This window comes from Polypterus senegalus, chromosome 10 (genome assembly GCF_016835505.1).
Source record: "Polypterus senegalus isolate Bchr_013 chromosome 10, ASM1683550v1, whole genome shotgun sequence".
Lineage (NCBI taxonomy): Eukaryota > Metazoa > Chordata > Cladistia > Polypteriformes > Polypteridae > Polypterus > Polypterus senegalus.
Genome location: NC_053163.1, coordinates 107,902,059 through 107,917,683, shown reverse-complemented (window position 1 = coordinate 107,917,683; position 15,625 = coordinate 107,902,059). Strand labels below are relative to the sequence as shown.

Here is a 15,625-nt window from a genome sequence, read left to right as displayed (position 1 = left end):
TGAAGCCAAAAAAATTCCTGCCATGTTCTTTTTTTTTTTCTTCTATTTCTTTGGATTGCTTTTGGATTACATACCAAAAGCACAACCCTCAGAATTCTGTTAAATGAAACCTAAATACCTTTAATCTGTAAACCATTCCTTTCATTGCATTCCAGATTGTCTAATGAAATTGTAGTTTGAACTTTGGTTGTATATACTGCATTAAAAGGAAAGGTTTTTTTTTTTTATTTTCTAGGACCATTCAAACAGTGACCGAGAAATGAGTCAAGAATTAAAAAGGCGGAAAGATGAAAATGGAACAGGTAGATATATTAATCAAGAATTCATATTTTTCACCAGATTTTACCTTCCCATCAAGGCTGCGTTGTTTTTCTGGAGAAAAATGTGAAATGAAGATGCTGGCATAAAAAATAGTGTATTTTGAAAAAATGTTTTCAGTCTGTAGAAAGAACAGAAACAAACTAATATCTTTAAATATTAGTATAAATATTATTCTATGTTTGCAGGCTCATCAAAACACAGCAAGAGTGAAAGTCCATCTGATTCACCACATTCCAGTGAAAAAGAAAGAGATAAGAGCAAAAGCAGCAAGTCTTCTAGTAAAGAGAAAAGCGATTCAACAAAACTGGATAAGAGTTCATCTGGTAAAAAGGTATCTTTGAAATATAAATCATGTGCTAATGATGTAATGTGGAGAACTTGGTCTGAACTTTGCCTTGGAATTCAGGCAATATACTAAGTCTCTAATCTCCACACTATTTCTCTACTTGATGCATACTGAACTTTACACATTCTTTTTTGGTATCCCCTTGTGTGTCTCTTTCACATTGTATATATTTCCTCTGTGTAATGAGTGAAATGTACATGTTTTGATGTAATGTTTTCCATTTAGGAGTCAAGGCACGATAAAGAAAAAGCTGAAAAAAAAGAGAAGAGAGAGAGCTCTGGGATGAAGGAAGAGAAAAAACAATATCCTTTTGCTTGTATAGATGTTCTTGTAGAATAATCCTAGGTTTGGTTCTACAATGACGTTTGTAGCGAATGAAGGGTACGTTTGTCACACACAAATAATTCTTGGTGTTTTCTACACTCAAGGGAAAATATGACAAGAATAATTTAATTTCTGAACACCTAGATGGGCAGAGCACAGCCACTATTTAATGTTAATTTTCTTTCGAAAAAGTAAACTTTGAAATATTGTCTTGTAATCTTTGCCCTTCACCAGTTGCCCTAATCTTTATTTCAGTTGTGAAAAATATTTCCCTGAAATTGGCACACAAAACAGCTTAACAGGTTCAGAAAAGAAAACTAAAGAACAGTCTGGCAGTTGCTATTTTATTATTTAGGTTATTTTTGTTTGTTTTTTAAAGATATTTCCCTTAATGGTTTTACCCATAAATCATCAGATAAGCATAGATAATGTAAACTGAGATGACCAAGGTAAGTCTTATTGCATTGTACAAAGTTGGAACAGATATCCACACCCTTCTCATCCTTCAATAAATACCACTTTCAATTTGTATAATATGTGAATAACTTTTAGTTTTCGTTGAAACAGTATGTTTTGACTACATACGCTCAAGATATTTTAGTCATTCTCTTGTTCTTATTCAAACAAATGCTTTTAATTCTATCTATACTAATAAAAGAAAAAGCCCTCACTCACTCATCACTAATTCTCCAACTTCCCGTGTAGGTAGAAGGCTGAAATTTGGCAGGCTCATTCCTTACAGCTTACTTACAAAAGTTGGTCAGGTTTCATTTTGAAATTCTATGCATAATGGTCATAACCGGAAGCTATTTTTCTCCATATACTGTAATGGACTTTAGCTCGATGGCCGTGGGGAGCGGAGCTGCGTGTGACATCATCACGCCGGCCACGTAATCCCGTGAACTGACTGTGACCGCAGTACGTAGAAAAGAAGGAAGAGCTCCCAAAGAGCGCTGAAGAAAAACGCTGAATACTTGATTTGTGAGATACAAGTTTAATGAGAAGACACGAGGTATAAACGAGACTTTGGATCATTTTGTAACGGAGTTAAAATTGCTATAGCGAGAAACTTTTAAGTGCCGGGTCTTCGCTAACATTAAATAAAGCCGTTAACATCGCAACATCACACAAGAGAGCAGCTCACGTGAACCGAGTGAACGCAGTATGAGTGGTCACTTCCCACGCATCAAACCTGTTCAAAAAACGCATTACACAATTGTCTAGTAGGGAAAAGAATATGCTCCGAGCTGAGCTCCACAGCTAACGTGGTCTTGTGGAAGCAACTTCGTCACACTGCCACCAAATACTCACAGAAAAATCCACAAGTTAATACACACGCTGTCTCTAGAGTTCCTCCACACTCAATGTATTCCTCGCATCCCCGTTACACCCTCTGATCTCCCATTTCAATTCAGATGCCTCCAATTTCCAGTAAGGCTCTGCTTCGCGATGAGAAGTAATAAGTCTCAGGAACAGACCCTACAAAAGGTTGCCATTGATTTCAGGCAAGATTGCTTTTCTCCTGGACAACTATACGTTGCATTCTCAAGAGTGAGCTCGCGCAGCTTCAACATATTACAACCAGAGTGCTAAACTGACAACGTGATATATAAAGAGAACTATAATCATGGTAATAAACTAACAATAAAACAGCGGGGAACCCGTGGATTAAATTAAAAGGCAGCTTCCTTGGCAAAGCAAGGAACAAGGATGGCTTTATATGTCGTTCGTTTATAAAACAGCGGAGAAGCTGTGTAAAGGCTGCTTCACAAAAAACCAGCGGAGCACCTTATATGAGCAGGCAGTCAGCTAAAGAAGGGAATCAATAAATATCTATAATCCTAATAAACGAACAAACAATAGCATACAAGCCGCGGATTAAATAAAGGAAATGGGTACCTGAACAGTAAAGTAAGTCTCGAATACCTACACAATAACTATAACAATCGTAATAAACGAACAATAAAACAGTACAGAACTGCAAAGCAAGGAGAAACGACGGCCTTATATGGCATTCATTTATAAAGCAGCGGAGAAGCTGTGTGAAGGCAGCTACACTAAAAATCAGCAGAGCGCCACACTCTGAATGTATTCTTCGCATCACTGTTCTACCCTCTAATCTCCCTTTCCAATTCAAATGCCTCAAATTTCCAGTAAGGCTCTGCTTCGCGATGACCATTAATAAGTCTCAGGGACAGACCCTACAAAAGGTTGCCATTGATTTGAGGCAACATTGCTTTTCTCCTGGACAAAACTATACGTTGCATTCTCAATTTCAGTGCACAGCTTGGTCATATTACAACCAGAGTGCTGAACTGACAACGTGGTATACAAAGAGATCCTTAACAGATAGTTCTTGATATATTTTCCCTCAGTTTAAAAAGGTTTTCTTTTCTTCTTAATAAAAATTTAAAAGCAGTTCTTCGTCGCTGCAAAGTGCAGGGATTTTGCTATATACAGTATGTATGTGTATATGTATGTATATATATATATATATATATATATATATATATATATATATATATATATATATATATATATATATATATATATATATATATATATATATATATATATATACACACACACACACAGTGGGTATGGAAAGTATTCAGACCCCCTTCAATTTTTCACTCTTTGTTATATTGCAGCCATTTGCTAAAATCATTTAAATTAATCTTTTTCCTCATTAATGTACACACAGCACCCCATATTGACAGACAAAAAAAATAATTTTAGAAATTGTTGCAGATTTATTAAAAAAGAAAAACTGAAATATCACATGGTCCTAAGTATTCAGACCCTTTGCTGTGACACTCATATATTTAACTCGGTGCTTTCCATTTCTTCTGATCATCCTTGAGATCACCTTCATTTGAGTCCAGCTGTGTTTGATTATACTGATTGGACTTGATTAGGAAAGCCACACACCTGTCTATATAAGACCTTACAGCTCACAATGCATGTCAGAGCAAATGAGAATCATGAGGTCAAAGGAACTGCCTGAAGAGCTCAGAGACAGAATTGTGGCAAGGCACAGATCTGGCCAAGGTTACAAAAAAATTTCTGCTGCACTTAAGGTTCCCAAGAGCACAGTGGCCTCCATAATCCTTAAATGGAAAACATTTGGGACGACCAGAACCCTTCCTAGAGCTGGCCGTCCGGCCAAGCTGAGCTAGTGGGAGAGAAGAGGTGAGAGAGGTAAAGAAGAACCCAAAGATCACTTTGGCTGAGCTCCAGAGATGCAGTCAGGAGATGGGAGAAAGTTGTAGAAAGTGAACCATCACTGCAGCCCTCCACCAGTCAGGGCTTTATGGCAGAGTGGCCTGTCGGAAGCCTCTCCTCAGTGCAAGACACATGACAGCCCGCATGGAGTTTGCTAAAAGACACCTGAAGGACTCTGAGATGGTGAGAAATAAGATTCTCTGGTCTGATGAGACCAAGATAGAACTTTTGGCCTTAATTCTAAGCGGTATGTGTGGAGACAACCAGGTACTGCTCATCACTTGTCCAATACAGTTCCCACAGTGAAGCATGGCGGTGGCAGCATCATGCTGTGGGGGTGTTTTACAGCTGCAGGGACAGGATGACTGGTTGCAATTGAGGGAAAGATGAATGCGCCAAGTACAGGGATATCCTGGACAAAACCTTCTCCAGAGTGCTAAGGACCTCAGACTGGGCCAAGGTTTACCTTCCAACAAGACAATGACCCTAAGCACACAGCTAAAATAACGAAGGAGTGGCTTCACAACAACTCTGTGACTGTTCTTGAATGGCCCAGCCAGAGCCCTGACTTAAACCCAATTGAGCATCTCTGGAGAGACCTAAAAATGGCTGTCCACCAACATTTACCATCCAACCTGACAGAACTGGAGAGGATCTGCAAGGAGGAATGGCAGAGGATCCCCAATCCAGGTGTAAAAACTTGTTGCATCTTTCCCAAGAAGACTCATGGCTGTATTAGCTCAGAAGGGTGCTTCTACTAAATACTGAGCAAAGGGTCTGAATACTTAGGACCATGTGATATTTCAGTTTTTCTTTTTAATAAATCTGCAACAATTTCAAAAATTATTTTTTTGTCTGTCAATATGGGGTGCTGCGTGTACATTAATGAGGAATAAAATTAGTTTAAATGATTTTAGCAAATGGCTGCAATATAACAAAGAGTGAAAAATTGAAGGGGGTCTGAGTACTTTCTGTACCCACTGTGTGTGTGTGTGTGTGTGTGTATATATATATATATATATATATATATATATATATATATATATATATATATATATATATATATATATATATATATATATATATATATATATATATATATATAAAACTGCTCAAAAAATTAAAGGAACACTTTGAAAACACATCAGATCTCAATGGGAAAAAGAAATCCTCCTGGATATCTATACTGATATAGATTGGGTAATTTGTTAGAAACGAAAGGATGCCACATCGTTTGATGGAAATGAAAATGATCAACCTACAGAGCCCTGAATTCAAAGACGCCCCAAAAATCAGAGTGAAAAAATTGTGTCAGGCTAGTCCATTTTGCCAAAATTTAATTGCAGCAACTCAAAATTGTATGCAGCACTTTGTATGGCCCCTGTGTTCTTGTATACATACCTGACAACATCGGTGCATGCTTCTAATGAGATGACAGATGGTGTTGTGGGGGATCTCCTCCCAGATCTGGACCAGGGCATCACTGAGCTCCTGGACAGTCTGAGGTGCAACCTGGTGGCATTGGATGGACCAAAACATAATGTCCCAGAGGTGTTCTATTGGATTTAGGTCAGGAAAGTGTGGTGGCCAGTCAATGGTATCAATTCCTTCATCCTCCAGGAACTGCCTGCATACTCTCACCACATGAGGCCAGGAATTGTCGTGCACCAGGAGCCACTGTACCAGCATAGGGTCTGACAATGGGTCCAAGGATTTCATCCTGATACCTAATGGCAGCCAAGGTGCCTTTGTCAAGCCTGTAGCGGTCTGTGTGACCCTCCATGGATATGCCTCCCCAGACAATCATTAACCCACCACCAAACTGCTCATGCTGAATGATGTTACAGGCAGCATAATGTTCTCCATGGCTTCTCCAGACCCTTTCACTTCTGTCACGTGCTCAGGGTGAACCTGCTCTCATCTGTAAAAAGCACAGGGCACCAGTGATGCATCTGCCAATTCTGGTATTCTATGGCGAATGCCAATCGAGCTGCATGCTGCTGGTTAGTGAGCTCAGGGCCCATTAGAGGACATGGGGCCCTTGGGTCACCCTCATGAAGTCTTTCTGGTTGTTTGGTCAGAGACCTTCACACCAGTGGCCTGCTGGAGGTCATTTTGTAGGGCTCTGGCAGTGCTCATCCTGTTCCTCCTTGCCCAAAGGAGCAGATACTGGTCCTGCTGATGGGTTATGGACCTTCTATGGCCCTCTCCAGCTCTCCTAGAGTAACTGCTTGTCTCCTAGAATCTCCTCCATGCCCTTGAGACTGTGCAGGGAGACACAGCAAACCTTCTGGCAATGACACGTATTGATGTGCCATCCTGGAGAAGTTGGACTACCTGTGCAACCTCTGTAGGGTCCAGGTATCGCCTCATGCTACCAGTAGTGACACTGACTGTAGCCAAATGCAAAACTAGTGAAGAAACAGTCAGAAAAGATGAGGAGGGAAAAATGTCAGTGGCCTCCACCTGTTAAACCATTCATTCCTGTTTTGGGGTCATCTCATTGTTGCCCCTCTAGTGCATCTGTTGTTAATTTCATTAACACCACAGCAGCTGAAACTGATTAACAACCCCCTCTGCTACTTAACTGACCAGATTAATATCCCATAAGTTTCATTGACTTTATGCTATACATATACACTCATAACAGTGACAACAATTACATTGACAATCATGGTACGTTATTTTTAAAATGTTTTCTTTTTCATAACTTATTTAACACACTACTTCTCCATTGCGAAGCACAGGAATTTTGCTAGTTTTAGAATGAATCTGGCTTTCAGTTCAGTTGAAAAACAGTTTTCTATCACAGAACTATGAGAATCCAAAATTAACTGCAATTAGCACTCCTCAACGTGGGATCTTACATGAGAATGCTAACCAAGAAAATGATGGTCTAAATTACTGGTGTAAACACATGTTTACTTTCTTTATCATACCAATGTTTTGTGAAAATGTCTTCACTCATCATGACAGATGAGCAGCCTGTTGAGACATTTGTTTATTTTGGCTAATAAATACTAATAATTATTGTATGTATCATTTGCTACTCATGTACATGCTCTTATTCATAATTTTAAGTCATGCTTAACTTTTGAATACACATCTTTGTCAATTGACCTGTACTGACTTGCACATTATAAAGATGTTTTTGTTTTTTTCTAATATTTAGTTTTTCTCTTTCATTCTGTCTTCTCCAGGCGACTTTTCTATTGACTACGAGCTGAGGAGACCTGTTTTCATTTGCTTCATCTAAACTCTACAGAGACAAGTCTCAGTTTTTGCTTTGTTTTGGTATGGATCACTTTGAAAGCCGAGGACCCAGCTAAATTGTACAAAATGAACGAGCGCCTGCACAACATTTTTGTTCTTTTTAGCCCAGCAATTTAAAAAGGCTGAAGTCTTTTACCTGCTTTTCCCTGCATTTTTCAGTAAACAGCTGAAAGTCTGTTTTCATCTAATATGAGCACAGTGTGCTACAAACAAGTGGAATTGGCTTTAGACGGATGTTGACTATTCCTGCAGGCCTTCCATTTCATTGCCTGCTGCTTTTTTTTGCTCTTTCCCTAATGTATGGAAGTATTTGTTGGCTTTGCCAGGTTACCATTCACATGTACTTTTAGTTTATATTGTCCTCACATAGAAGTCATTTTATTTATTTTTTGCTCTTTTTAATACAAGTACCCAACACCTGTAGCAGTTGCTGTTACAATGCAAATGGTCTTATTTGTATATTATGTATACAGTAAAATATGGTTTACTATAATTGAGTTCAGATTATCTGTTCCTTTTATTTCAAATGTTTCTTGTTAAATTTTTTGTGCTTTTTGTCACAATGTTTTTAAATAAATTGTATAAAAGTTAAATCGTTATCAGATGCAATTGCAAGTAGGACTTGTACAACTGCAGGAGATTTGTATTGCCATCATTTAGTCAAAAAAAAGAACATTTCCAATCTACTTTTTTGGGATTTTTATCTGCTGTATTCTACCAGTGTAAGCTTTTTCTAAATAAATAATAGTTTTCTCAGTGGGTCGTAAACTTGAGCTGTGTGCATCATTCAGTGTGTTTGGGGAAGTGAAGACACTTAAAACTAATTGGAGGGGGAAAATGAAAAAAAAAACCATTGGCATTTGTTGATTTTGTTGTTTGGTAAAATATCTCAACCTGTGCAGTTCAGAAGACAGCTGGGTTTTGTTTAAGTGTTCATTAACTTTGGAGTCAGTTGATTACAATATATTATGTCTGATTTTTAAAAGGGCCTTATTCAAATGTTATTTTAGATCGTATTAGGCTTATTGAAATACTCCGTTTCTCTGTTTAGGGAAGCTGCATGTTAGGTTCAGTACCTCTGGTGTAGTACATGTATCAAAAAGAAAGTTGTCAGTAGGAAATAATCCAGTTGTGTCTAATGTGTTCCCTACTCCGACCACTGATGATAGCTTCTGGTTAGAGTGGTAGTGATCCATTTGCCTGTATTGATACAGAAGCACCTGACCAGTGGGAGGATGTATTGACACAACTGCAAGACATTTTGAAAAAGATACAATAAGGGAAAAACTTATGGGCAAAACTGGTGTTTTTTTTTTGTTTTTTTTTCCTTCTGTGTCACCCACTGTTTCAGGAACAAAAGAGAAAATCAGAAGATTGCTTATGTGACTTGAACCTTGATGTTAGATCGAGGGCACAGCACAACACAGCACCTTTTGATAAAGTTGTAAAACATGCAAGCAGAGTTTGAAACTGAGAGAGAACTTACTGTGAGGAACAAAATTACTGGGTCACTAAGGTAATGTGGGTTATATTTTTTTGTTATATATTCATAAAAGCGGGATTATATGTGAAAAGATTAACATAAGACTAGAGCAATGGTTTCCTGTAATTTTTCTAATATTGTTTATATTTGTTGTGTTTATTCCCCAGTTCCAGCTGAGTAGAACTATTGGAATTAACCTGAAGCAAAAATGAATTTGGTTCAAGTTAACATTTGGTCACATACCCCTTAACATGCAAAATGTGCCCTAAGTCTTTGACCCATAGACATCATTGAACTTCATCTGGCATGATCTCCTATGCCTTTATGGCAGCCTGTTTCAGTTGGTGCTTGTTCTGGAGCTATTCAAACTTTCATTACCTAGTAAGCAGGTAAAAAGCATTCTCAATTGTGTTTAAATCAGGAAACTGACTTGCCTGGTCTGTATCTTTTCACTTTTTCTTTCCAATGACTTCTTTGGTTAGACAGTGAGTGGGTTTTGGGTCATTTTCTTGCTATATTATAAAACTTTGTTCAGTGAGCTTGGGAGAATTTGGTTGAAATTGAGAAGACAAGATGATGTTTCTATACATTTCACAATTCATCCTACTGCTACAGTCATCGTTTACATCATTAGTAAAGACCAGTGAACCAGTTCCAGAAGATATCAAAACCCTGCCTCCTCCATACTTCACAGATGAGCTGATGTGTTTAGGAGTATTTGCATTCCCTGTATTTCTCCACACTTTTCCTTTCTATTACTCTGATAAAAGGTTTTTCTGTATCTTGTTTGTCCATAAAATTTTGATATTTGTACTGCATTGCAAACTTGTATGGTTTTCCTGTTCCTGGTGCTGATGAGAGGTTGTGCTATATCTTCTTTAATTATTCCTCCCAGCCATGAATTCTGACACATTCCTGAAAGCCTGTAGGCTTTCTTTTTTATGTCTTTATTATTTTTGGGCTTCTCTTTGCAGCTCTATCAAAACTCCTTTCTAGGGTCACCTGCTTATTGCAAATTGTGCACATCTGCAGTATTTTTTTTTCCAAAATGTTTATTTTGTAATGCCCAGTTGTTCTGATCAGTATTTGCTTTAATCTCATTTTCAAGATTGCTTGCTTTTCTGTCATCGTCGTTCTCTAGTGTTCATCTTGTTTTGTACCTTTGATGTTAACACCTGGCCCCAAATGTAAACTCCAATAATTTCAACAAACCCTCCACACTCAGAGCTCTTTTATTTGTTGATCATTTCTGCAACATGGAAAACCTGAGCAGATAGAATCACCTGTCAGTCATTTACCCCGGCAGTTCTGCTCATTTTTCCCAATATTGTTGTGTTATATGTAAATCGTATATGCCCAGAAATTAAAGTTGACATTCAGTACTTTAGTCTCATATTCATCTTTTCACCTAGAATGCTTATGAATATATAACAAAAATAACCCGTATTACCTCATTGTCACAGTAGGTTAGTTTTTCTGTGTGTGTATTGGACAGACAAAAGTGCATGTTAGTGATGGACTGTTTTTAAGCAATAAGGAGAGGGAAAGTAGGGATCTTCTAGAAGTCCATGATTGGGTGTTCTAACAATGCCTTTCAATGTGACATTAAGAACTGACTGAATCAAGGAGGTTGCCTGCCATCTTGTCTGGACATGGTTCCTGTCTTGCGCACAGTGCTGTGCTGCTTTAATAGGATGTTGTGTAAAATGCTGTCACAGTGAAATTTCATAGGGGGGGAAAAAGTGAATATAGAAATAGTGTAATAGTTTAAAAGTGAACATGAAAGAGTTTTGAAATATTTCAGCTGGCATTGTAAACTGATGTAAGTGTGACATTATAGTGAGATCACAAACTTTACAAATTCTGATTTTAATGAATTGATATTGTTAAAGACAGATTGGGATTGGGGTTGGGGAAGAGATGCAATCGTATGAAACAGGAGAGAAAGCTTAGGCTGTTGGCATCATTGTTACAGACACCTAACAGAGACATTAGAGCTAAGTTAATGATAATTTTAAAGGGAGTTTAGATAGGAGCATTTTATTCATAGGCAACTTTAAAGCCAGGAAACCAAAAACAGGAGTGGATTCAACATACTGTGTCATTTTAATGAATTTGTTGGTTGCCAGCAGAGGGTAGTTCAATGCCTCGTGGCTGCAAATTTCTGGGTTTAAATTTCTTAACTTGCCATTATGTTTACACAGCTTTCACGGGTTCTCCATGTCTATGTAGTGTTTTTGTATATACAGTGAACCCTCGTTTATCACGGTTAATGCATTCCAGACTCTACAGTGATAAATAAATTTTCGCGAAGTAGGATTCTTTATTTATAAATCGAGTATTTTCACAGTTAAGAGTATAGAAAACCTGTTCCCGACCTTCTAAATACGTTTTTTAACATTATTAGAGCCCTATAGACATGAAATAACACCCTTTAGTCACCATTACACTCGTATTACCCAATATATTAGACAAAATAAGAGAAAATAAGACATATTAGACGTTATAAATATCATTATTACTAGGCTCACCTGCCTTTTAAGGCGACCGACTTTTATCCTCAATTTGTGTGCACTCCATCAGGCATGTAAGTGTAGGGAATGAGAACATCAAAGTGCCCATTCATAACATCTCCCGAAAACTGACTTTTTTTTTTATCCCCTCGAGTGCCTGTCCAAAGTCGTACAATGTCAGCCCGAATTTGTACCGCTAAAGACAGAGTTTCATGCACTAAATAAGCTATAGATGAGAATAAGCAAGCACCATCTCCCCTGATATTTACTACGTGGTGAGGCATTTGTACTCCAGCATTAATTATTTCCAGAGACATAATTTTGTCTGTTTTTCCAGCGCATCGCGCACAAAAGCAAGGGAACAATGGGAGCACCAGAACTCTGCTCACATCGCGTCGCTTCATACTGCAAGCTGCAAGTAGTAAGTCTGTGATAAGCGGAACACCGCTATGCTTTGCACTCATGGGACGGTAGGACAATCCCGACCGCTTTTATATAGTAGATTATTGTACTGTACATTTAATTACAAACAAACACACACAGTTCTTACACACAACCACTGACCTATGAAGGCACAACCTCAGTAGGAGAGTCTTCAGAGGTGGTGCAGTATCTTCAGCAGGTGCGTCGTTGTCTTCTTCCGCTGAAGGAGTACTAGGAGTAGGCATTGGGTGTCTGGGTGCGCGGCTGAAGAACATCTTGATAGGCAGTTGCTGCCGCTGTCTTTTCATATGTGTGAGGAGACTTTTGTAGGGTATTGCCATCTTTGATCATATCCAAGAGTTTCACCTTCTCCTGGATAGTAAGCATCTTCCTCCGGCGCTTAGTTTTATTGTCAGAAGGCTTAGAAAAAGCAGCATGTTTAGGAGCCATCGTGGGGCTTAGATAATAGTTCTTAGAAAGCGCATGCGTAGTGACGTAAGCGTGTATGAGAAAAAAATCGGGATAGAGTGAAGCCGCAAAAGTCGAAGTGTGAAATAGTGAGGGATCACTATAGTATATATAGTTTTTTTTTTTTTTTTTTTGGGGTTCTTCCCAGGTACTACTGTTTTCTTCACGCATGTGTTTGGGAGATTATCTGACAACTCAGAAATGGGCAAGTGAGACCTCCCGTTTTGAACAAGCCTCCTGACGCTAGCTACCGCCTGCCTTGCTGGAATATAGGATCCAACTACCTCTAACCATGCAGCAAATTGGGTATGAATTCTGTCAAAGCAAAACTTATTGAGCTATCAGGAAAAACTGCTCAGTCTGTGAACGTTCTTGGGAAAAAAGAACTTTTGCCCGGCACCAAGTAGATGTCTTCAAACGATATGCCAAATTTATAGTTTTTTAGTATAAAATCCATGAAGGGGTTATAAAGTGAGTTTTAAAGAATTCCCCCTAAGTGTACATAAGCTGTATGTAACCCCAACAAAATTATGCATCTTGATCTTGGAAATATCTGGCTGCTTGCAGACCACTAGCCAAGTGTAATCCCACCATTTTGTCACTTTGCCTGGTACATTTACAGGGAAATGTCTGGCTTGTGTTTACTTGAAACTAATATCATCTCCAAAAATTATTGGCTCCATTATGAGATTCTTTCAGAATTTCAAAATCTTCACTGTTTCATGAAGGGTGAGACCAACGAACTTTGACATTTGTGCCAGTAACTTGAGTGTTCTGTTTATGACACAAAGTACAAGACCAATTACAAGTATATACAGTCAACAATTTGCATGCATCATAAGCACCTGCAGTCCTGTCCTTATTCATGAGTCAGCTGCTGCCATCGCAGTAAGCGCAGCCTGCTGCTTTTGGCAAAAGAGCCGTCATTTCATATTGTAATCCCTCTGCTAGAGACTGCTCCAGTGTGTCCTGGAAGTTGCATATCTCCTTCAACTGGACACTCTTCAGGCATCGGCTACAGTATTTGCTCAGTATAAATTTTCGCATTTTATTGCTATGTGATATTGAATCAGAGTGGAACCAGTTTGGCTCTTTTGACACTGATACAAACTCTTTAATGTCAGTGAAAAGTGTCAAGTGAAAATCGATCTCTGCAGAATGGTCTAACTTAATTACAAATATGGAAAATCAAAAAACTGAACACACAAATATTCAGCCGCTGTAAAATTGTGTTCCAAAGTCCTGCGTCTTATATAAATTAAAAAAAAAAAAAAAAGAAAAATATTTCCAAATTCGTTTTGTTGTCACAGATGTGTTGGAAACATGGGATGTATGATTTTTTTTATCTTTTATATGGTTTTGGTAAACTAATCTTTTATTTTCCGGTGGTGCATCATGCTCCATTGTAAAGTGCCAGTGCAAGTCAAATATTTTTTTTAACTTTATACAAAACGCTTGAGTTTGGAACACAATTGTGCAAATACTTACCATGTTTGTGAAGAAAAAATACTGAATTCATCCTTTAAAACTGATCAAGCAATACTTTGTACAATGAAATTATAGGTTAGTTCACCCTTTAATTCAGCCTGAGAGAGGTCAGTTCAGCCCGTACATTTTTTTGGCTACAGCATTTTTCATATCTGAATGGTGCTGCTGTCGGCAAACAGATCCTCAGTACGTCAGCATTAGTGGTTAAAATGTACTGTGCGTAGTTGCAGCTTATGTCTGCTCATACAAACAGTGGGCTGTCGTATTGTTGTGGAAAAAAACTTTCCTATATATTCAAATAAATCATTCTCAGAGACCAGATGAAAATGCAAAACGATTCTTTATTTGCACATAGATGTATATACACGTCTTGGTCCATGGAGTAAGCAGTCATGAAAACAATTTATTTCCTGTTACCATTTCCTTATCGAATACCTCACGTCATCTGACTCTTAATATGCAGAATTCTGTCGTCTTAGCCAATAGATTACAACCACCAGTAACTTTGTATACATGTTGATTCTTCTATTATTAACACTGCTGCCTTAATAGGGGTGTCCTACATGTTTTCCCATTGATCTTATCACCACTTCATAACAGGGGTGTTTCAGTTTGTTCTCACTTTTTAAGGGGGTGTTTGTTACACACCTACTTCATTTTAACCTTAGAAGCTATGTTGGTGGCTCCTCTAGTTGAGGAGAAAGTCACACGTGCTCAAGCTTTAAGCTGCATTAACCTTTTGGTTTCCTTTTCCTTATGCTTTTAATAATTCTATGTTGCAACTTCTTTTACGTATAAATTGTAAAAATTACCATGTATTGATTAAAACTATTTGATTAAAATTCTATAGTCTCCATTGCAAGGTACACATATCTCTGTTGTAACATATTTAAAAAACAAAAATGTGATTTGTTTCTTTTGATGAAGCAAATAACAGAAAACGGTCCACTTTTCAAATCAGTTAAGTACGTCACACCTGACTCTGTGAACGTTTTCAAACTTCTTAAAATAGGAAAGTGCTTATTTTGCCCTAATTAAAATGCATAAACCAACTTAAAAAAACCTGTCATTTAAATACCATAAATGCCATTGCTTTTCTTTTTCCTTGATGAAGCCTGGCTTATAAGTCACTTTAGGCATCCCGGAGCCATCCTCTTGAAGTTGTATGCTAAAGTGGAGCGGACATTATAGAACACAGAAATTGGGTGATCCCTCTTAGGTTCGGTTTACAACTGTCACACACGTGCGTGTGGGAGCCAACCAAAGGGACCAGAAAACGCCAATCCCACACCAGGCCGGGAGGTGGTGGGTTGTGCTAAACCTCTCTCTTTTTCCTCTCAGCAGGCCAAATATGAGAAATCCTTCCTGTCCCGGCCCTGAGGACGTCACTTTCAGCGAACCGACTATAAAAACCCCTCATCCTTCATATTTAAACAGTTCTACTTTGGACTTGAACCTGTACACATTGGACTTTTGCAGCCAGAGACACTGTACAGGTGGCTGCCCCAAAGCTTTGTTTTGTGTTCAGTTGTTTATTTCACACAACATTTAGGCTTGGGAAATAAATGAATGAGTACCAGAATGTGACTGACGCGTCCTTAAAATATACTGTATATTGAAACACAATTTTCTTTTCGCTTTATTGTCACCGCCGCTTGGAGTCATTAAGATGCTAACATCACAAATGTTTGCTGTAGGTAGGATTTATGAATTGTTGAAACTTTCCATAAATTTAAGTCAATTTTCACGGCAAGTCTGTGT

The 15,625-nt window shown here is 38.2% G+C and overlaps 1 protein-coding gene across 1 annotated transcript in view; it reads left to right on the top strand.

Annotated features, from left to right (window-relative positions):
- The window catches only part of thoc2 (THO complex 2), a 133,891-nt gene extending 125,742 nt beyond the window's left edge, over nt 1-8,149 (top strand). Inside the window, exons 35-39 of the mRNA XM_039766308.1 lie at nt 236-302; nt 507-652; nt 893-969; nt 1,393-1,440; nt 7,417-8,149. Coding sequence (XP_039622242.1) covers nt 236-302; nt 507-652; nt 893-969; nt 1,393-1,420 — 318 coding nt within the window. The 3' untranslated portion in view covers nt 1,421-1,440; nt 7,417-8,149. The remainder of the gene's footprint in view (nt 1-235; nt 303-506; nt 653-892; nt 970-1,392; nt 1,441-7,416) is intronic.
- The last annotated feature ends 7,476 nt before the right edge of the window (nt 8,150-15,625 follow it).